Source organism: Gambusia affinis, linkage group LG05 (assembly GCF_019740435.1).
Source record: "Gambusia affinis linkage group LG05, SWU_Gaff_1.0, whole genome shotgun sequence".
Taxonomy (NCBI): Eukaryota; Metazoa; Chordata; class Actinopteri; order Cyprinodontiformes; family Poeciliidae; genus Gambusia; species Gambusia affinis.
Genome location: NC_057872.1, coordinates 31198307 through 31221275, shown reverse-complemented (window position 1 = coordinate 31221275; position 22969 = coordinate 31198307). Strand labels below are relative to the sequence as shown.

Genomic DNA, 22969 nt, shown 5'->3' with positions numbered 1-22969 from the left:
TGTAGAAACTGGTTAGGTCCAGAAGGTTCTGAAGGTTTGAGCGGGTCAGAACCGTCGTCTACCCGCTGGGAGGAGCTACCAACTGAAGAGGAAGAAGAAGAAACGGTGATGTGGGATATTTTATTCCTAAACGAATCGACTGCAATGATTTTTCTCACAACATTTTGTATAAAACTTGAGCTGGAAATATTTGTGAACGTTGGACTGAAAACATCTTCAGATCCGTTTTTCTCCGGTTTAATCCGAAGTCTTTGGGAGTTCATGGAAATATAAAGAACCTGATTGGTTCCTCCTCCGTCCAATCAGACACGGCGTTGATCCTCCAACTCTACCGTCTGAACTTTGACCCCTTTCTGTCCAGTGTGTCCATGAGCAAGGCACAGAATCCTGTGGTGCCAGCAGGGGGCGCTATAAGGCCACCAGCAGCAGGTTTGAATCCTGAATGTTTGTGTGGCGCTGCTGAGCAAGGCACTGAGAGGCGGTCGGATTCCTGCAGGACCGGATCCGACGACAGGAAGTCATCTTCATCATCATCTTCATCATCTTCATCATCACCTTCGGCCGCTCCGTCCAGCAGCAGCTCGGCGCCTCTGGGGTTAAAGCGGAGGCGACGACTCGAACTTTGGTGGAACCGGCGGCCGACTCGGGCGAAGAGGAGGTCGTCTGCAAACACAGAGTTTATCTGCTTAGCATTAGCTTCTGCTAATTTAATGTTTTATTGGTTTAGCGTTAGCGTCTGCTATTATTACATGTATGCAAAGTTAGCTTTCGCTAATTTTTTGTGTTTACCATTAGCTTCGGCTACTTCTGTGTTTAGCGATGTAGCGTTGGCTTCTGCAGTTTTTAAAATTTAGTTTTCAGCAGAGCTGAAATTAGTGGTTAGTGAACCCAACCTTTCGGTTAGCTGTCGCTAATAACTGCTGCTGACTTTCCGCATTACATCCTGGTGGCCATTTTAAGAAATGTCCGGACCAGAAATTGAAAGCACAAGATTAAAAAAATATATGATTCCCAACAGGAAGATCCTTCCACTCCGGACCAGAACCATCTCCGGACTGGAAACCGTCTCTACCAGAACCGGTCCAGTTAGAACCAGCATGTGAAATGGACGGGTGACTGAAGGTTTGACATTTCTGTGGAAGTATTTAAAGGGCCAGTATTGTTCTTTCCAGGCACACGGTGCCATTTTAAAACACAATCCAATGACTGGTTGACCTTCATTCATTCATAAAACCCAAATTAAATGTGGCTTAAGACATTTGACTTCCTGACTTCACGCTTTGAAAGTGGGCCTCTGTCTTTTTAAAAACTCCTGCTCTATCTGAAGCTCCGCCTCCAGAAGTCATCCCAGAATGCAACACTTCAGGTTTGTTTTTGATGAGGGAAAAACATTAGAACATCTTAGAAAACTCGTCATCTGCTGCATGATGATGTCCAGGTGGATTATGGGTACCTGTGAGGAGCGGCTGCAGGCGCCACGGCGCCCTGCGCAGCCGGCTTGGTGCTGGAGGCGTAGCCGCTCTCTGATTGGTGGAAAGGCTGAGTGGGCGGGGCCAGTGGGCGGGGCTTCTTGGGAACGATGGGCTTTAGTGGAACAGAAACCTGAAGACAGGAAGAAGTTTGAGACCGGATCAGAAAAACGTTCATAAACTAACTGCTGATTGGTTCACTAACTACTAAAGCTGTTGCCATGGCAACTACATCTCATTCAAATCCATCAACCAGACCTGAGCCTCTAGAGTCTACCATGATCACATGATCCAGTCCGGCCAATCAGACCAGCAGCTGAGCGGCGTACCTGTGCAGGTGGGTCAGGGGGGAGGGGCTTGTTGGGCGGGGCAGGTCGGCTCACCGGCGGCTGAGAGGTTAGTGAGGAGGAAGAGGAGAAGAGTGAAGATGAAGAGGGAAAGGCCGCGTGCAGACAGAACCGGGTCGGTTACCATAGCAACAGAGACTGGTTGTTAAAACTGAGACTGAAGATAAATAATAAGTTCTCACTTTAGCATTTAGTCAGTTTTATTTATTAATATTGATTTTAAATATTCTTTACTATTTCCCTATGTCTGCATTTTGTTTCCAGCCGGGTGAAAATAAAGAAATAAAGTTAGTGTAATGTTTTGGAAAAATGAAATTGTGGAAATCAAAATAAAAAATGTGAAAAAAATAAAATAAAATAAAAACAAAAAAGGATGTAAATCTGACTAGTCTATAAATAGATCAGAAAATAGAAAATAAATAATTTCTTGTTTATTCTGTATTTTGGTTTTCCTTCTTATTGTAAGATTTTAAATTAAATTCTTTTCTAAGTGCATTTTGTTTCCAGTCTTGTTAAAATAAATCTAAATAAATGAGTAAATAAATTAATACTAAAATAATGTTTTTTAAAAAATTAAAACAGAAAAATGTGGAAAACAAAAAAGTAAATTAACAGCTAATATGAATCTGTGTGACTTTATAATAAAATTAGTAACATTAAGAGTTTTAAAGAGTTCAGCAGCCTGGATATAAACATCAGGACAGACGGGTAGGCTGCAGGTGAGCCTACCTGGTTGTCGGGGGCAACAGGGTCAGGAGGCAGAGGCTTGGTGGGGGCAGCTGGTCGCGCTTTAACCAGCTGAAGCAGCAGAAATGAAACCAAGAAGAAGAGCGGGTCAAAGGTCAGGAGGAGGAAGATAAAGGGGCAGTTACCCTGAACCGATCGGGTTCTGAGCAACGACTGCATCAGAGAGCCACAAACTGATTCAGTGAACTGATTCAGTGAACTGATTCAGTAAAGTGATTCAGTGAACTGATTCAGTAAAGTGATTCAGTGAACTGATTCAGTGAACTGATTCAGTAAAGTGATTCAGTGAACTGATTCAGTAAAGTGATTCAGAAAAGTGATTCAGTGAACTGATTCAGTATAGTGATTCAGTGAACTGATTCAGTGAACTGATTCAGTGAACTGATTCAGTAAACTGATTCAGTGAACTGATTCAGTGAACTGATTCAGTGAACTGATTCAATGAACTGATTCAGTAAACTGATTCAGTAAACTGATTCAGTAAACTGATTCAGTAAACTGATTCAGTGAACTGATTCAGTAAACTGATTCAGTGAACTGATTCAATGAACTGATTCAGTGAAGTGATTCAGTAAAGTGATTCAGTAAATTGATTCAGTAAAGTGATTCAGTGAACTGATTCAGTAAACTGATTCAGTGAACTGATTCAGTGAACTGATTCAATAAACTGATTCAGTGAACTGATTCAATGAACTGATTCAGTAAACTGATTCAGTGAACTGATTCAGTAAACTGATTCAGTGAACTGATTCAGTAAACTGATTCAGTGAACTGATTCAGTAAATTGATTCAGTAAAGTGATTCAGTAAACAAACTGATTCAGTAAAGGAACTGATTCAGTAAACTGATTCAGTGAACTGATTCAGTGAACAAACTGATTCAGTAAATTGATTCAGTAAAGGAACTGATTCAGTAAACTGATTCAGTGAACTGATTCAGTGAACAAACTGGTTCAGTAAAGTGATTCAGTAATCGTTAAAATCAAGCTGTTCTTCAAACCTTCTGATCATGAAATAAACGTTCAGATCAGCTAAATATTTTATATCAAATAATATTCTGCTTTTCTTAAAAAATTAATCTATTTCAGCTGATGAAAGTCTGTGGTTGATATAGAAAAAGAGACATTTTCCCATAATTTCATAAACAATCCCACATAAAAACAACACAGACGTCTGGACCGAGACGACAAGCCACAAACCACAGAGCAGCAGCTGAGATGCAGCGGGACGCACAGACACTCTGAACGGCCAGGTGTTGGTTACCTGCTGCGGGGGTGTTAGGGGGGGGTCTGGGGGGAGGGGCTTAGTGGGAGGAGCAGGCCTGTCATGAACCTGATTGGAGAGAAAACAGGAAGCAGAGGCAGACAGCAGCAGCAGCGTTAATAGAAGAGGAAGGGAAGCAGACGCCGCTTCGCCGTTTCACTTCCTCCCACGACCAGGAGCCTCAAATCCGACCAATCAGAGCAGCTCATTTCTCTTCCTTTATCAGTTTTACTCTCCTGCTCCAAACATGATGGTCTCCCATCAGCAAAGTTTTCCTAATTTACCTTTAAGAACCCTGATCAGAAACCGATGGATCAATAAAGTGAAGCTGTTGCTGTTTGGCTCCGTGTGACGAGTTGAAGGTTTTTCTTTTCCTCACAGCAATAATAAATAATGAAGGTAGAACAGATTTATTCAAAATGTTTATACTTTTGTACAGTTTTAGATCTGATCTGAGTGTGTTGTTCTTTCAGTTTGTTCTCCAGTTAAAGATTAATCGATCACTAAATTAACAAAGTTTTCAGAAAGTGATTAATCAGATTAATCGTTACAGACATATTGGAAACAAAATAAGCTAACAAAGCTGCATGTTTATGACCGTTTCCATAGTAACGTATCTGAATCCAGCAGGAAGCTAACGTTGACAAAACGTTTGTCTTACTGACCCACCTGTAACCTGGAGCAGAAATGAAACACCTGGTTACCATGGAGACCGAAGCCAAACCAATCAGGAGAGAAAACGGTTCCACTGTTCACTGCTGCTTAAACCATAAACACACAGACAGTCGGTCCGCCTGGTGAAGGCGGACTGCGCCCCCTGCTGCTGGTACCTGGTACAGTTCTGCTGAGTCTCTGTGGAAATGGACCCAACAGGACCAGAACTGAAGACATTCTGCTTCCAGTTTAAAGGTCATGAACCCCAGACTCTTTCCTCCGGCCAGCGCTCAGTGTGTGGTGCCGTTGTCATGGTTACCTCTTTGTGGGGCGGCGCCAGCGTGACGTCGGACTGCGGGTTCAGGTGGTATCGCAGCGGTCGGACCTGCTCTCCGTTGCGACCGTCTACTCGCTCCGTCGCTGGTGTCCTGGGCAACATGGAGGACGGTTGTCATGGTTACACAGTGGCGATCAGGAAGTGGTGCCGGAACCGGCAACGGTCCGGATCCGCTCTGGGTTTCATGTTGTTAGTTTAGCAGGAAACACAACATCAGCCAACTACCCGGCTACAGACGGGAACAGGTTCATCCTCAGATCTCTGAAGGAACTTAAAGCTGCACTGAGGGGCTCAACACTGAGGACTTCATTACCCAGAATCCCCTCTGCTCTGATCAGGATCCATACTGGGATGTTTGTGAGTGCAGCTTTAAGTGGATGTACAGCAGGTGTGATCACATCAGTCAGGGAGGTGAAGATTTAAAAGCACAGACCGTCGGGTTGGAGCGAGTACGTCTGAGCAGTCAGTATGTTACCAGCACACTTAGAAAAACAAAACCTAATCTGATATATTATTATACTATTATGAATAAATTCAGGCAGTGAGGTGTTCAAACTTTATTTCTGGATCGCTACAATCACTGCTAACAGTTTAGATGTTAGCTGCTAAGCTAGCAGGATAACTACCATGTTAGCTCTGAAATGCTAACAGACATTAGTTATTTCACTCTGAAAACATCGACTACAAACGACCGGGCGATGAAATAAATGTTAGATGCTAAAAACTTTAAGGGAATCATTTCCATCCATGTGTTAGCAACCTGGAACTAAGCTAAAATGAGATGGAGACTTTACTGGTTGAAGACTGGCAGAGCAGGGGAAGCACCGCCACCTTGTGGAGCAACTCGGTACAACATCTCAATTCAATACACTTTGACCCCCTTTAATTTGGTTAAATCATCAATAAAGCAAAATAATTTGATCAGTTTGTTAAATGTTGGATTCATGTTATTGTGTATTTATATTTATTTATATTTATCATGATGACCACATCAATTTATTTGAATAAAGTTAACAGAGTTTCCTTCAGCCCAACTTATCACGAGGTCTGTATGTAAATATATGGACCCGTTGGGATTAGAGAAATTCTGCAGTAAATTCAAACAATTCAGTTTTTTAAGGGAAACTGGAGCCTGGTAGCTGGTAGGATACTGAGCGCTCACAGATACTCCAGACGACCACTGAGCCTACAGAACCATCGCTGAGCAGAACCCGGCAGGTCCAGCAGTACCTGCAGACGTGGGCGGGTTCAAACTCCAAACCCCACAGCTCAGAGTCAGCCACACTGCATTGTGGGTAAGAGCAGAGTTATGCGTGAAGTCTGTGTGTGTGTGTGTGTGTGTGTGTGTGTGTTGGGTCAGCGGTACCGGTTGTGCTGCCGGGCCTTGTGGAACGGGCTGTTGGGTCCGAGGCAGCAGAGCGTCTGGCGGAAACGGGGGAAGCGCAGAGCGAGGAAGAGGAGCACCACGGGCAGGATGAAGAAGAAGATGAGGAGCAGGGCGACCCGGACCGGATCGGACTCTGAGCACAGAAACAGGCGGGTCAGCGGCGGAACCGGAGCCGGTTCTGGTTCTGGTTCTGAGAGGAAGCACCTGCAGCGGCGGCGGCCGGGCCGCTGTCGACGCTGCCGCCGCGTCCAGAGAACCTGCAGTCAGGAGGAGCCCAGCCGGCGTCGCAGTGGCACTTCCTGTTGCTGTTACACACCTGAGACAGGTAGACCGCCGATCACATGACGGCCAGCTGGACTCGACCAGGTTATTACTCATACAGCTAAACATTTTTTTAATCAAGAATCCAGATTTACTCCCAGGTCCAAGGAGAAAAAATCCAAACTTGTTTTCATAAAATCAGACGTTGTATAAATATTAAATATTTTTTCCCTCAGGCTTCCTGAAGCTCTCTGGATGTTTTTTACATTATTAAAAATAATAAACACTTTAAAAACGGTTTAGATCCTAAAATACTTGCATATAAACTAGATTAAACATTTATTTATTATAGAATATAATATTTAATCTGTCTTGACTGCAGAACATTAATTCACTTATTCATTAAAAATAAATATATTAATGGTCCATTTTAACTATAAAGTCAACATGTTTTGACTTTAGAAGGTTTTGGTATTATTTGCTCTTTTATTTATTGGTTTACTTCATTTTTAAATACTGTATAAAAACTGAATGAATTGATTAACAAAATCTTGAAAAGAAAATGTATAAGTAGAAATATTTAGTTTTTGAAGTAAAAAAAATGCAGATAATATCAAAATTGCATTAATTAAAACCATATCAAAATATATATTTTTAATAAGAGCGAATTACTTTGATATTAATGAACTGATTTCAGGTTTTTATGTATTTTCTGCTCTGCAGGTTTCCGGGAGTCGTTGCTCATTAAATCAGGACTCTGTGGTGTTTTGAGGTTAACATTAATAAAAAACAGATGGTTCATGCATGTATTTGGTTTTACTGTTTTGTAATGTGTTTTTTTATTGAATGATTTTATTTTGAAGCCTGAAATGTTGAGACTCACTCCATGACCGCTGCACTTCCTGCGACATTCTTCCACGCCGAACACTGACGCATCCTCACATTTCTGATTCAAACAAGCCTACAAACACACACAGGGAATAATATTAGTTATAATAATAAGAATAAACATTATTATTATTATTATTATTATTACACACAAAAAAGAAGTATCTCTATCATAAACTACACTTAAATACTTAATACTTTAAAACTCCCTCATCACTAAATGTAACTTTTTAAGGCTGAATGAGAAAGAAAACCTGAACCAGTGGAAACAAGTTAGCCTGTAGGCCAATCAGATCTAAGCTGAAGTCTGATTGGCTGAGCGGGGAGGAAGTGCCCTCTGACCTTGCCGGGCCCGCAGGCGGTGCCCTGGGCCACGGTGGCCGGGTCGGACACGTCGTCGTCCAGGTGGAAGAACGTCCCTCTGCAGACCAGGTCGCTGTGGTTGAAGCGGACGGTCAGGATCTGGGCGATGCTGCCCAGCAGGGGGCGCTCCGTCCCGCCCTGACACTGGATCCTGCCGCACAGAACGTCTCTGACGCAACGAGACAGACGGATGAACCCGGAACACTGAGGCATCATGGGATTTGTAGGCTGAGCAGATCAGTGTTTACTCACGAGTTGGCACAGGGGATGTAAGAGCCGTTGGCCTGTTGACCACAGTTTCCATATTTATTTCCCTGTTTGTTGACAGATGAGAAGCAAACGGATGGAGCGCTGCTGGCATCTGGACACACAGAACCAGAACCAACTGGGTTCAGATGGAAACTGCTAATGCTAACAACAGAACCAACTGGGTTAAGATGGAAGCTGCTAATGCTAACAACAGAACCAACTGGGTTAAGATGGAAGCTGCTAATGCTAACAACAGAACCAACTGGGTTAAGATGGAAGCTGCTAATGCTAACGCTAACAACAGAACCAACTGGGTTAAGATGGAAGCTGCTAATGCTAACAACAGAACCAACTGGGTTAAGATGGAAGCTGCTAATGCTAACAACAGAACCAACTGGGTTCAGATGGAAGCTACTAATGCTAAGGCTAACAACAGAACCAACTGGGTTAAGATGGAAGCTGCTAATGCTAATGCTAACAACTGAACCAACTGGGTTCAGATGGAAGCTGCTAATGCTAATGCTAACAACAGGACCAACTGGGTTAAGATGGAAGCTGCTAATGCTAACAACAGAACCAACGGGGTTCAGATGGAAGCTACTAATGCTAACGCTAACAATAGAACCAACTGGGTTCAGATGGAAGCTGCTAATGCTAACAACAGAACCAACTGGGTTAAGATGGAAGCTGCTAATGCTAACAACAGAACCAACTGGGTTCAGATGGAAGCTACTAATGCTAACGCTAACAACAGAACCAACTGGGTTCAGATGGAAGCTGCTAATGCTAATGCTAACACCAGAACCAGAACAAACTGGTCCAGATGGAGCGGTGTTGCTACTTTTACTGGAATCACTCTGAATTGGGTTTCTTACTGGTTCCCCACAGCATCTGGCACTGGGAATCCATATCGGCGCAGACTCCTCCGTAGCAGTAGGAGGCGCCGTTCCAGCAGGCCTCCCCGTTCTGCAGGAACACATTGGGGGGGCAGTGAGGGGAGGACCCTGTGCAGTACTCAGGTAGGTCGCACTCTCCCAGCGGCTCACGGCACACTGAGCCCGCCGCGCGCAGCTGAACCCAGGAAGAAGAAGCGTTAGTGAGATTCTGGTGGAACCAGACGAGTTTCATTTGTGGACCTGGAGCCCGGCTCACCTTACAGTCCTCACAGCAGATACCGTCTGAGGAGCACTGAGCCCCAGGAACCAGGCGGCAGGTGGAGGCGTTACAGCACGGGTCATCACACTCCTGACCAATCAGAGCGCAGCGTCAGCAGGAAGAACCAGAGGCTGATTCACAATTTAATGATGCAATTATTACTGAAGTATTAAGGCGGCCTGGTGAATAATCAAGCTGCATAAGAGAATACTAAGGAGTACAGCTGTGTACCTCCAGCAGGCCGCAGTCACACTCCTCTCCTTTCTCCACGTACAGGTTCCCGCAGCGCGGTCCGCCCAGCAGGCGGTCGGGCTGCGGCACGTTGAATAGACACATGCCGCCGCCGTGCAGCAGGCTGACGGACAGATCTGCGGCGCTGCAGCTGCTGAACTGCTGACCCGGCATGAAGCTGAGGTCAGAAGTGAACAGGTGAGCCACAACACAGGGAGATCAGACAGGCTAATCCTGTTAGCCACGGCCAAAAGGTCAGCAAACACTTCCTACTCAGACAGGAAGGTTCTGCACTACCTGCTCAAAATCTCCTCAAACTGAAGCTGTAGGAAGGACTCTCAGGGTTTATTTGACCTTTGACCTCCTACCAGCTGAGGTTTTAACAGTTAGCACTAATAGGTGTTAGCACTAATAGCAACAGCCATGTTAACATAGTTGTTAAGTTATGGACGGCTCCACAGCTTGATAACCAGCTGTCAACATAAGGTGCTAAATCTTAAATGTAGGTGTGAAATATGACAGAAAAAGAGACGCAGTGCTTTGCTAAACAATGTCATCACTACAAGAACTAGATAACTAGATCAGGAAGAAGTTTAATTAAAAAACAGCAAGGGAGAGGGAAGTAGATCAGTTATGCTAGCTTGACTATGACAAACTTAACATGTAGATGTGCTGTGGAATTCAGTGAGTTTTGGTTCATTTAAAAAATAAAATAAGGCAACTCACATTAGCTTAGCTAATAGCAGCAGTAGCTAATCTACTACAGTGATCACTTAATAATAATTGCAACATAAAACTGTAATGGACTGAATGTTCTGCTCTTTGTCCAGGAAAAGTTTGGGTGTTTTTGATCCTGATACATTAGTGGCGTTGTTGTCGGTTGCTATGGCAATGAGTCAGTGCGTAGCGTAGCCAACACAGAAAGCAAGAGTAAGGAATGCGAGTGGTTCTGAGTTATTCTTTAACAAGTTTTAAAGCTACATCTCCAGGTTTCATTTAGCTAACGGTTCGACTACGGCGCCGCTACAGATGGAAACAAGAAGAATCAGCTTTTTGCCCTCCGTCATGTGGAGAGTGCCTCTGTAGATTGGAAGGTTCTGGTTCTGACCCGGTTGACGGCTCCATGATGCATCCTCCGAGGCGGGGCTCGTTGTCGCAGGAGCAGCGGCGCTCGGCCGTGTCGTGCCTCATGCCCAGGTTGTGTCCGAGCTCGTGGGCGACGGTGGAGGCCACGCCCAGAACGCTGACCAGGTGGTCCTGAGGAACAGAGCCGAGTCAAACAGGAAGTGGGCGGGTGAAACAGGAAGTGGACAGGAAGTGGAGGAGCGGAGGGGCCTCACCACATTGACGCCTCCGGATCGGTCCCTGGAGCACATGGAGGACTGGGACGCCATTCCCACAGTGGTACCGTCAAACGACTCGCCCCTGTTCGGGTCAGACAGAGCGCTCAGGTCCGGTCCGGACTCTCTAAGGTCCAGATCGGATCGTCTAAGGTCTGGACTGGACCGGACTCTTTAATGTCTATTTAACCCAGCTGTAGCTTCAATGATCAACAATCAATAATATAGTATTTCTAACTTGTGTCTACAGGTAAGACAGTTTATAAAGCAGTGGAGCCCAAAGTGGGTCCTGGCGGGCCGGCATCCTGCAGGGTTCTGTTCCTCTCTGGTTTAACGGACCTGGATCCAAAGGAGACCTGCTGAAATGGTTGTTACTACCAGCAACCGGGACATGCTAGCCAGCAGGACCCAACAGGAGCCAGCAGGACCCAACAGGAGCCAGCAGGACCCAACAGAAGCCAACAGGACCCAACAGGAGCCAGCAGGACCCAACAGGAGCCAGCAGGACCCAACAGGAGCCAGCAGGACCCAGCAGGAGCCAGCAGGACCCAGCAGGAGCCAGCAGGACCCAGCAGGAGCCAGCAGGACCCAGCAGGAGCCAGCAGGACCCAACAGGAGCCAGCAGGACCCAACAGGAGCCAGCAGGACCCAACAGGAGCCAGCAGGACCCAACAGGAGCCAACAGGACCCAACAGGAGCCAGCAGGAGCCAACAGGAGCCAGCAGGAGCCAACAGGAGCCAGCAGGACCCAACAGGAGCCAGCAGGACCCAACAGGAGCCAGCAGGACCCAACAGGAGCCAGCAGGACCCAACAGGAGCCAACAGGACCCAACAGGAGCCAGCAGGAGCCAGCAGGACCCAACAGGAGCCAGCAGGACCCAACAGGAGCCAGCAGGACCCAACAGGAGCCAGCAGGACCCAACAGGAGCCAGCAGGACCCAACAGGAGCCAGCAGGACCCAACAGGAGCCAGCAGGACCCAACAGGAGCCAGCAGGACCCAACAGGAGCCAGCAGGACCCAACAGGAGCCAGCAGGACCCAACAGGAGCCAGCAGGACCCAACAGGAGCCAGCAGTACCCAGCAGGACCCAACAGGAGCCAGCAGGACCCAACAGGAGCCAACAGGACCCAACAGGACCCAACAGGAGCCAACAGAAGCCAACAGGAGCCAACAGGAGCCAGCAGGACCCAACAGGAGCCAGCAGGACCCAACAGGAGCCAGCAGGACCCAACAGGAGCCAGCAGGACCCAACAGGAGCCAGCAGGACCCAACAGGAGCCAGCAGGAGCCAGCAGGACCCAACAGGAGCCAGCAGGACCCAACAGGAGCCAGCAGGACCCAACAGGAGCCAGCAGGACCCAACAGGAGCCAGCAGGACCCAACAGGAGCCAGCAGGACCCAACAGGAGCCAGCAGGACCCAACAGGAGCCAGCAGGACCCAACAGGAGCCAGCAGGACCCAACAGGAGCCAGCAGTACCCAGCAGGACCCAGCAGGAGCCAACAGGCTCACCAAGAGTAGCTCTACTGTCTGTCCACATACAGGCCGAAGGACAGAACGGTTAATTATGATTAATTCATTTTTGGAAAATCAATTATTCATTAACTGGAATATAAATGCTTTGAAACGCTGAACAAATGACAAACTCAAATTAAAGCTTTTAAGATGAAAAACCTTTTCAGTCTGTAAAATTGTCTCATCTGAACTCCTCTGGTTTATAATCTGCTCAATAAATCTGCAGTTAAGCCCCTTCTGCATCCAGCTATTAATCTGTTAATCCAATAATAATAATCCCTGATCAGCTCTATGCTGTATTAATGCTCAGGTTCTCATGTTGATGTTGGAATGATTTCTTAGCCGTTATTTCCTTTTAGGTAACGAAATGTCCAATTTATCATTAAAAGTGATTAGTTTAGTTTTTTTGAATGTATTTCTACTATTGAATAAAATAAGTTTAAATGCTTTCATTAAGTTTGTTAGTTTGTTAAAAACCCAAAAACATTCAAGGATTTTAAGGTATCTCTTTATGAATGTGTTCAAAAACTTTCCAGGACCTTGATTTTATGTTGTTAAACTCTCAAACTTTAAGGACTTCCGGGCCTGATGGGAACATTTCAACCTTCTGTCTGGGTGTCGCCAAAGCCTGGAGGACTTTAACAAACCAGGAGCTTTTATTTTGAAGGCATACATGATGAGCTGGGCGTTGTCATGGCGAAGGCGTGGCAGCAGCTCTCTGCTCCTCCACTCCAGGAAGTTGTTGAGCGTGTCGGTGGCGCTCCTCTCCACCCGGATCTTATCGCGGTCGCTCCAGACCTCCAGGCCCGTCAGCGCCACCCGGACCTTCAGCGGCCGGTAGAACTGAAACAGAGCGGGGCGGTTCTGTTGGACCGGACCGGACCGGAGCGGGCCGGACCGGAGCGGGACTCACCCAGTCCACCTGGTTGGCCACGTCCAGGAGCCGATACACAATAGTCTGGTTGTTCCTCTGGTAGTTCAGGAACTGGAGGAAAAACGTTATTTTAGATAATCTTGGAAAATTTGTTTCTGGAGGAAACGAAGGAATTTCTGAGCTCCAAAAGTAAAAAAAAATTAAGAAATCTTGACATTAATCTCACAAATTTTCTAGAAAAACCACCAAAACAAAACAAAAAAATGGTGGAAATCTTCCAGTTTTTCTAGGATCCCTCACTGACCTCCTGATGGTCCGCCACCAGCACCAGCTCCACGTGTTTGGTCTCAGACAGGATGTCTCTCTTGGTCTGCGGGGAAACGGAGTGGGGTCAGAGGTCAGAGGTCAGAACAGGAGCGTGCATAGAGAAAGGGTGGCTCACCCGCTGGCTGGCGATGCGGGTGTAGGACAGAGAACCGGGCGTGTGCGGCACAGCGCAGCCCGCTGCCGCCGCAGCGCCCTCCAGAGGACCGGCAGAGAACAGCAGGTGAACGTCTTCCTCCTCTGCTCCTCCTCCCGGCTCCTCCAGCCGCTCCCTGACCTCTGGCTGCAGCTCCAAGGTCATGGAGGAGTTGAGGACGATTACACCGCTACAGGAAAGAGCACCGTTGATCAAAATATTCAACCACAGAAGAAGAGATTGACTTCATGAGTTAAATTTCCTCCATTGCAGGCTGCAGCAGGAAAGAAGCATCAGATTAAATGTGCTGAGGAGAAAATCTTCAGAGAGGCTGGTTCCTCAGGCGCGTCGGAGCGGCGCCTCCCGGTGGCCGCGCGTCGGAGCGGCGCCTCCCGGTGGTTCTGATTGGCTCTTTTTACTTTGGTTTCGGTTTGGACAAATATTTGCTCTGGTTCTGGATGCTGAACAGCTGGAAGGATTTTTGCTCTGAATGTTTAACTTTAGCGCCGATTAGCATCTCAGTGCTGAAATAACACCTGAACTTTGACCCCAAAGCCTCCTTATCAACTGCCAAATCTATGGAGCTGAAAAGGAGGAAGTTCAAACATTCTCAAAGCAGAAATTACACAATCTGCTCTGTTCTTAGTGACTTTTAAAAACATTTCTGCTGTGATGACTGCACCAATATGCTGTAAATACTTAAAACACATTGTGACTCAGCTGCTTTCCTTGGATCAGTCCCGTAGTTTTGTTCCTAGTAACTGTACAGTATATTATTATTATTAAACTTGTTTTTGGTTTACAGATTTTTACAGTGTTTCTGCGAACCTCTGAGCCTGCTGGCAACAGAACCCGTTTCTGTTCTGATCCAGGACGTTTCTCCAGCTTAAAGTCAGTTTGGGTTTATTTGGGTTTTCGTTGCAGCTGAAGGTTCAGAACACCGACCGTTCCCGTCTAGGTTTTGGTTCTGGTGTTGTTGCCGTTGGAGGGATTATTTAAGGATTTCTGTTTCCAGCTAATCTGAATAATCCCAGCTGAGCAGAAAAAGCTCCACATCATATCTGTAACAGTTTCCTCTGTTCTGAGTCGCTCCGACCCGAAAACCTCAGAACATTCTGATCCCGCTGCAGGTCAGAGGTTCGCTAATCGGATCAACTGGACCTACAGGAGAACCGGGACGCAAAACGCCCAGAAATACAATGAGCTGGTGAACAAAACTGCAGGTTCTTAAACTGAGTGACTCAGCAGAGCCGAGCCGGAGTGGAAGAGTCAGCAGATTTCTGCAGTGTCAGCAGAACCGGATCAATGTTGGGAAACCAGAGAAACTTCCTGAGTCCAACAGCAAGGGGCTGAACGCAGAAACACAACGGTTTTATTCACTGGGATTATTAATCTGAAACCAACCAGAACCAGAACCTTTCCTTTAAACACGACAGCCCATAACTTTTCATTTAGAATATTCAATCATATTTTAGTCATAAAGACCAGAATTTATCTATAATCTGTTGTGGGCACCACTAGCTAAGAAGCTTGCTGTGTTAATACTTAGAAATGTTAGCTCCACTAATTATAAATGGCTGCACCTATGTGTGACTAAATGGAAGCTAATGCTAAGTGCTATACTAACATGGTATTTAGTGGAAGCTAACGATAAGAGCTATGCTAACATGGTATTTAGTGGAAGCTAACGATAAGAGCTATGCTAACATGGTATTTAGTGGAAGCTAACGATAAGAGCTATGCTAACATGGTATTTAGTGGAAGCTAACGATAAGAGCTATGCTAACATGGTATTTAGTGGAAGCTACTGCTAAGAGCTATGCTAACATGGTATTTAGTGGAAGCTACTGCTAAGAGCTATGCTAACATGGTATTTAGTGGAAGCTACTGCTAAGAGCTATGCTAACATGGTATTTAGTGGAAGCTAATGCTAAGAGCTAATCATAAACAGTATTTCCGCTAATGAATCTTCTCAAAGCAGAAGCTGTTTTTTTATCATACAAAAGTAATTGTTCAGCATTTACATCAATCAAACCTGGAAAATATCTAAAAATAAACCCTTTATTTCCTCAGACAAAGTGGGAACTGTGGGAGCAGAACCCTGGGTGTGTGTTGGGATCAGAAACCAGGCCGGTACTGACCGGAGTCCGGAGCAGGAGCTCAGAGCCGCTCTGGATTGCGGGAATCCCCGGATGCTGCCGTGGTAATAACAGTGAGTCTGCAGCGACACAAACACATCGACTTCAGTCACAGCCGGAGAACCCGAAGGGACAAACCGGGCCGGAGAACCCGAAGGGACCGCGGTGCGTTCACTGACTCACCACAGGCTCGGCCGGCACAGACACTCCGGTTCCGTTGGGGAGGTAGAAGAAGATGTTGGGCGGTCTGGGCAGCAGGTTGCTGCGGGAAGAGAGGGTTAATGGTTCTGAATGGGTCCAGACGGGCAGCGTACTGGTACTGGTACGGTACCATGCTGGTAGCGAGACCAGTACAGTACCGGTACTTACTGGTTCTTTTCCAGGTCCAGCAGGAGGCGCTGTCCTCCCACCTCCAGCTCACACAGCAGCCTGTCAGGATGGCCATCCTGAAAACACACAAAATGGATCAGAACCAGAACACATGCCCACCTACAACCACAAAACCCGGGTCAAAGGTCAATCTGATGCCACAACAGCTGCGGTTCCATCGACTATTTTGAAACGAACGCCGTTGCTGTAGGACGGTGGGGTCCAAAGTGAGGCCCGGGGGCCGTTTGGGGTCCCTGCACTGATGTTTTTGTGGCCCCCAGGAATGATTCACTTACAAACTTATTCACAATTGCATTTTTTTTTAAATTGCAGACTTGGTTCTGGAGGTTCTGGATCCTTTAGAACCGGGCTGAAAACTTTCCTTTCTAATCAGACTGATAGCTTGGGTAATCCTGAGCTACCTCTGTAGCTATGCTGCTGCAGGTTCAGGCTGCTGGAGGACAAACTGTCCACTCCTCTCTACTTTTATCAGCTGAGCTCATTGGAGGAGCTGCTGCTCAGAGCGGAGCTGGTAGAAACGCTGTTAAAGGGTTAACGGAGGAGCCATGTTGGGAGGCGGAGCTTCAGAAAGAGCAGGACATTTTAAAGACAGGTGACTTTTATTTTTGCGGGGCCACTTCCTTTGTTGGCACAAACACTCCCTAGTTTTTAAAGCCTCAGATTGCAGTTACTTCCTCTTCACTGCAGATCTTCACTAACCGATGCTCTTCACCTGGAGAGTCTGCTCCAGGTAAAGGAGCTGTTACCTTTTGCAGTGTTGCTTCATGACTAAACCTCTCATTTGATGGCTCACTAATGCTCATCAATGTGTTGCTGCTGGTGCTCCAGTGGGATTCTGCCACTGACAGCCACCAGCCTGAGCACTGAGGCTGACTGGAAAGGAAAAACCACTATTTTTGATATAAAAGGAAAACACCTGATACTGTCTGGAGCAGAAACTGGAACCAGTAACTTTCTGCACCAGACCCACCTGGATGGACTGCAGGTGTTCTCCAGGTTACTGTACTTCCTGCTTTAGCTGCAGGTTCAGATACTCTGAGGTTTAAACTGGAAAGGTGAAACTGGGAGTGCAGCTCTCAGACTGGTTCCTCCCTGTCTGCAAACACAATGAGCCAATATTAGCAAAATATACTCCTCCATCAGATTTGGCTTCTCCAGACCCGCCTGCAGGTTTTTATTTATCTGAACGAGGAGACACGGGAACAATAGGATGCTGGAAGTAAAATATGGATCGTCTGAAATAAATGCAGAAACCTGGCGCCAAATTCACAAAGAATCCTGAGAATGAAAGTAGATTCTAGTGACGCCATTTTAGGAAAACTCAGTTTCCTTCTCGCCGTGGGCGTTAGCTTCAATCAGGCCACGCAAAGATAGTTTCCACTGCGTATAAATGCAGATTAAAGTTTAAATGACTAAAACATGCATCTATAAGTGTTATTAGACGAGAGCTCATAAGATATTACTGGTAAATATTGGCTATTATCAGTCATAACATCATTATCGGATATCAATATCGGCCCAGATTCAGCTCCAGAGGGACAACAACAACATTTCATTAGAACCACAAAACTGATCAATCTGCTGATTAATGAGCAGGACGGGTAGATACTGGACAGGAAGCAGGTGGACAGCATTAGATCCAGACCAGTTAGCAGACCAGTTAGCAGACCAGTTAGCAAACTGGTCTGGCTCCTTGGAGGGAAAACATAAAGTCAGAGCGGTAAAAATAGAAATATCACTTTAAGGCCGTCTGGGATGTGGGCGTGACTGAGTGCATCCGCAATCCAATCAGAGAGACTTCCTGTCTCCGGCTCTTTGAAGACCGGATACTTCCTGTCCAGCGTCTCCTCGTTTCTCCTCTCAGCTCCACAGGAAGTGATCTGGCTGAGCGACAAGCAACTTCCTGCTGAAAGAGTCAGAGCTTCGCTTCAGATTCACACTGAGACTCTGCTGCTGAAACGAAGCTGGACACTGATGGACTAGAGACACACTGAGACAGGGAGAGAAACACGGAGAGACACGTAGGGACACGTAGAGACACGGAGAGACACGTAGAGACACGGAGAGAAACACGGAGAGACACTGAGACACGGAGAGACACGTAGAGACACGGAGAGACACACTGGGACACGGAGAGACACGGAGAGACACACTGAGAGAGACGTAGAGACACGGAGAGAAACACGGAGAGACACGTAGGGACACGTAGAGACACACTGAGACACGGAGAGACACGTAGAGACACGGAGAGACACACTGAGAGAGACGTAGAGACACGGAGAGAAACACGGAGAGACACTGAGACACGGAGAGACACGGAGAGACACACTGGGACACGGAGAGACACACGGAGAGACACTGAGACACGTAGAGACACGCTGAGACACGGAGAGAGACGTAGAGACACGGAGAGAAACACGGAGAGACACTGAGACACGTAGAGACACGCTGAGACACGGAGAGAGACACACTGAGACAAGGAGAGACATGGAGAGATACGGAGAGACACGTAGACAAACTGTCTCTGTTATTCTGAGAGCATGTGAGAATTTGAAGCTTCTTAAACATGAACACATTTAGTTTCATGATGTCACCAGGTGACTCTGAACCAGCCAATCACTGATCAGATGCTGAGAACAGATAAAAGAAGGAGGAGGCAAAACTTTTTCCAGATGAAAAGAAAGTGAAGTTATTGTTGGACATAAAGATGAACGATCTAGAGTTATAGATCTAGAGTTATAGATCTAGAGTTATAGATCTAGAGTTATAGATCTAGAGTTATAGATCTAGAGTCTCGAGTTGGCCCAGTTGGGTATCAGAATCTCTCTAGTTCTGGTTCTGATTGGTCGGCTCTATTGTTTCCTCACTTCCACCATGTCTGTGTTTATCTGCTGGCTTCAGAACCGGCCCAGTTTGATCCCAGTTTGATCCCAGTGTATCCCAGTTAAAGCTGTGGGTGGAGCAGCAGAATTCCCCTCCGAGGCGTGTTTGTTTTCTCCACCTCGGCTGCTGGCCGGGTGGGATCGTTACTGAGGGAAAGCCTCTGATCGGTCCAGTTAGAACCCAGCCAGGTCAGCGTCAGAACCCGGTTGGAGGGTTCTGGTTTCTGTTTCCTCCAGGAAGTGGGTCCAGTAGGGGAAGGGGAACCATCTGTTTGGATCCCAGATGTTTGTCAGAACCGAAGCATGTGGGTTCAATCAGCGGCTGGCGGTCGGACCCTGCAGCGGCCGAGTGGCGTTCAAACCCGACCCAAAAGTCAGACGTTTCAGCGTTCTGATCATTTACAGAAAGTCGACCCGGTTCCGTCAGACTGTGGTTTCAAATGTCATCAGCAATTGACAACAAATCTAGCAACTTTCTCATCGACTCATCAGCTCTATCCTGTGGTTTTGATCGGCTGGTTGCTGTTTCCAGTTTGTTCCTGGTCTGGAGGGAAACCGCTGAGTCCACCAGAATCCCAGGTTGTTGGCTCTCCCACTTTCTCCTGCTGGACTCCCTGTTTCCTCCCTGCAGGGTGGAGTCAGGAAATGATCTCAGAGTTTCTGTCAGCTGCACAGGAAGCGGCCGTCCTCCTGTGTTCAGATGTCGGCGCTCCTGCAGGAAGCTGCGGGTGAAAACGGCGCGGCTTCCTTCCTGCGGCGGGAGGAAACCCGAACGCAGGGTGGCGGATTCCTCCTGCCGAACAAACTCCAGCAGGTCCGACATAAACGCCAAAATAAGTCCATCAAAGTGTGAATGATTCCCTCTGACTCATTATTAATAATTTACAGAAAGACGGAGGAGTTTGTTTACAGAGCAAATCAAACAACCGTGCTTGAATGCCACATGAGCACAGCAACCCTCCCATCAGGTACCATGGTAACAGACCAATCAGCTTTTGTTTTGGTAAGAGTTAGCAAAAAGAAAAATGGTGGAAATCTCTGGAAAAAAATGAATCAAACTACTAAATGTTTTAGTTTTGGTAAATAGATTAGAATTACTGTTAAAGTTTTGAGATCTGAGACTTTAAGATGCAGCTGAGGTTTTTCTGACGCACTAACGATGGAAACATCTGTCAATGTTCAGCATTTACCCAACAATAAACCAGTAAAACCAGTAAAAACAGCGCCAACCTGCACAGCTTCAGCCAGACTCCGTCTCTGTCCGTCCACCAGGACGAAGGGACGAGTTTTCTCCAGGAAGGGACGTCTCTGTCTGTCCACACCTTAAAGACACAGAGACACAGAGGCCATTCAAATATCTGGATTTTAAGATGTCAACAAAAAAACATGAAGAAGTTAATTTATTCCAGCAGATAAAAACCCAAATTCTCAGAAAATGTAAATATTCTCTTCAGTCCAATATAAGTGGACAGAAGTCCAGCAGACGATGACCTTAAGCAGCTGTTTGGTCACAGAGGGCTGCATCCTAACACTTTCATGGAAAGTTGAGTGGAAGGAAGAGTGTTGTGGAAAACGTTTCATCAGCAGCTGGAAGTGGTAGTCAGCAAGATAACAGAAAGAAACATGAAATGAGTCTCATCAGTCTAGCTCAGGGGTGGGAACTCCTGGTCTCCTGCAAGCTTTAGATGTGTCTCTACATCAACACACCTGAGTCACATAATGAGGTCATTAGCAGGAGCTTCCAGTCTGGAGAACCCGACTGGTTCTCCGACTGCACTGAGGAGGAGATCCAGCTGTTGGATTCAGGTTGTTGGACCAGAGAGACTCTAAGAGCTGCAGGACACCGGACCTCCAGGACCAGGACTGACCACCCCTGGTTTAATCCTTATTTACCAAAATCAACTAACTTGCAAAAATATTTTTATTTATTACAGAGCACCAGTAAAATAATTAATATTAATATTTATCTAAACCACAGGCATATTTAACATTTACGTGTTAAATTAACATTTTTGGATCAAATTGAGTTAACTAAAATAGAAATGTAAATTAATCTGTTTGTTCTGATTATTTCCTGTAGTTTTCTGATTGTTTGACCTTAAACCTCCCTACCGGTCAGAGCAGCGTCCATCTGGACCTCCGCAGACAGAACCGCTCCGTCCTGCGGTGCGTTCAGGGACCGGCAGACCATGAACGCCGCACGGCCGCCCAGCAGCAGCAGCACCAGTGGCAGCGGCGGTCCGGCGGCGCCGCTCATCCTCTCTGAGTCACCGGAAACCGGCAACAGGTTGCCGCTGTCCGCCGAGCGAGGCTCTCCTGTCCCGCTCTGGTTACCTCCCGGTGTCGGAGCTCCGGGAAAGGCTCCAACAAGTCTCCATGGCGCCTCTGTTCCCAGTGAGAGCCCGATAAGACCGAACCGAGCGGATCAGGGTTCGGGACTACCAGCGGAACCGTTTATCGGTCCCGTTAATGCGGTGGGACTCCCGCCCTGTTCCCGAACTGCGTAGTTTCTGGTAAAACTGCACCTATCTGGAAGGAACTGCGGAAAGGACCAACAGAACCGGTTCGGTTTCAGTCTGCTAGTGCCGTCCGGACTCACGAACTTCTTTCTATACGAATTAAAATCGCTGAATGCGGCTCAGAATAGGAGGACACCGGACCAGCCGTGTTTATACCCGGAGCTAACGAAGACGTCATCCCGCTGAGTTAAGCTGCGCGCGACACGCCGGACATACTGAAGGCTACCCATCAAAATAAAAGCACTCCACAATTTACCAAACTTGTTTTCAGCACTTAAGCAGCACTTGTTAAACAGATTTTAATCTGTCTTACAAATTTTACGCAAACTTTCCGTTTATGTTTTTTAGCTAATATTTTCAAAAGCATAGAAAATGTTGAAACATTATACCTCTAAATACATTTTACTTTGAAAACCAACCGGAAGCAATATTGAAACGCCTGTTGAGCTTATTACAGTGTTGTATGTTGGAACAATAGTTTCTACACACCCAGCGGAGAACTTTGACTCACGAAGCTCTTAACTTGATCTGAGATCAGAGAGTTTCTGAGCTGCGTGTGTTCAGCAGAGAATGATGGATAATTAACCCCATAAAGACAAATACTCTGCAACAAATACTGCCTCTAGACGCAATAATGTGGTAAAAATACATTTTTTACATTTCTTATATATTTTTACTACGTCTTATTTGAATGTAAAACATTATGGGGAAAAGCTGTTCATTATCTTATATTTAAGTATGTAACAAACATGTCTTTTTTCAGATGTTTTATCCCACATTGTCGTAATTTCTGTATTTCAGCCTAAATGTTTCTTTTCAGATCCTTTAGGTTTCTGCTTTTAAGTTGGAAAACTACAGTCAATAATTTGCTTCAATAATTTGGGTTATTTAGTCATAAGACAAAAAATGGAGTTTATTATTTAAAGTCATATCTTCACCATGTTATTAATTCACTATAAATATCACAGTTCCAAACTAAAGGTTGATGAGCAAGACACATATTTAGCTAGCTGTTTGGAAGCTAAGTCTTTAACTTCACACTAAATATTTAGTCAGCAAGCTAAACATTAAGGTTGAAGCTAAATATTGGTTTACAAATAAAATATTTGGCTCCAATATGAAAATGTAACTTCAAATTAAACATTTAACCACAGATCCAGTTGGCGAGCTAAAAGGTAAACCCCACACTAAATACTTAGTTATCAAGTTAAATATTTAACTCACGAACCAAATATTTAGTTCCAACTCAAATATTTAACTCTGAGCTACAAGTTTAGCTTCAAACTAAATATTTAGCCACTTACCTTGCTGTCTGAAAATTTAGTTTGAAACTGCGACATTTATAAATAACTTCTAAATATTTAGTTCCAAACTGAATATTTAGCTCTAATCTACAGGTCAGACTAAATATTTGACCAGATATTTACCTTGCTAACTAATCTATTTTTCTTTAAGTAAAACTCATTAGTGGTGTTAATGTGTGACCTGTGTAAGCGGTGGCA

General features: G+C 45.9%; 1 protein-coding gene across 3 annotated transcripts; it reads right to left on the bottom strand.

The window, feature by feature from the left end:
* Window positions 1-106: 106 nt before the first annotated feature.
* Window positions 107-21657, bottom strand: adam15 (ADAM metallopeptidase domain 15). Of its 3 annotated transcripts, XM_044117427.1 has the most exons (25): window positions 21061-21657; window positions 20179-20270; window positions 16046-16122; window positions 15860-15938; window positions 15680-15756; window positions 13521-13728; window positions 13383-13448; window positions 13118-13189; window positions 12878-13047; window positions 10691-10775; window positions 10459-10607; window positions 9351-9528; window positions 9117-9209; window positions 8840-9035; window positions 7968-8076; window positions 7695-7884; window positions 7348-7425; window positions 6408-6519; window positions 6183-6336; window positions 4799-4907; window positions 3826-3894; window positions 2546-2614; window positions 1799-1858; window positions 1454-1602; window positions 107-663 (listed from the first exon to the last, which is right to left on the bottom strand). In XM_044117427.1, exons 1-25 carry the CDS (start codon window positions 21203-21205, stop codon window positions 597-599), a joined length of 2853 nt encoding a protein of 950 aa, XP_043973362.1. In that variant the 5' UTR covers window positions 21206-21657; the 3' UTR covers window positions 107-596. The 3 variants fall into 3 exon arrangements, with proteins under 3 accessions (XP_043973362.1, XP_043973363.1, XP_043973364.1); XM_044117428.1 differs by lacking the exon at window positions 3826-3894; XM_044117429.1 differs by lacking the exons at window positions 1799-1858; window positions 2546-2614; window positions 3826-3894 and having other exon boundaries at window positions 21061-21655.
* Between the last annotated feature and the right edge of the window lie 1312 nt (window positions 21658-22969).

Excerpts from the sequence above, each read along its gene's own strand:
- adam15 (XM_044117427.1), bottom strand. The coding sequence starts at position 21,205 with ATGAGCGGCGCCGCCGGACCGCCGCTGCCACTGGTGCTGCTGCTGCTG. Across the intron at positions 13,449-13,520 it reads CCCGCATCGCCAGCCAGCGG|ACCAAGAGAGACATCCTGTC; the intron begins GTGAGCCACCCT and ends GTTTCCCCGCAG. Across the intron at positions 9,036-9,116 it reads TCTGCTGTGAGGACTGTAAG|CTGCGCGCGGCGGGCTCAGT; the intron begins GTGAGCCGGGCT and ends TCCTGGGTTCAG.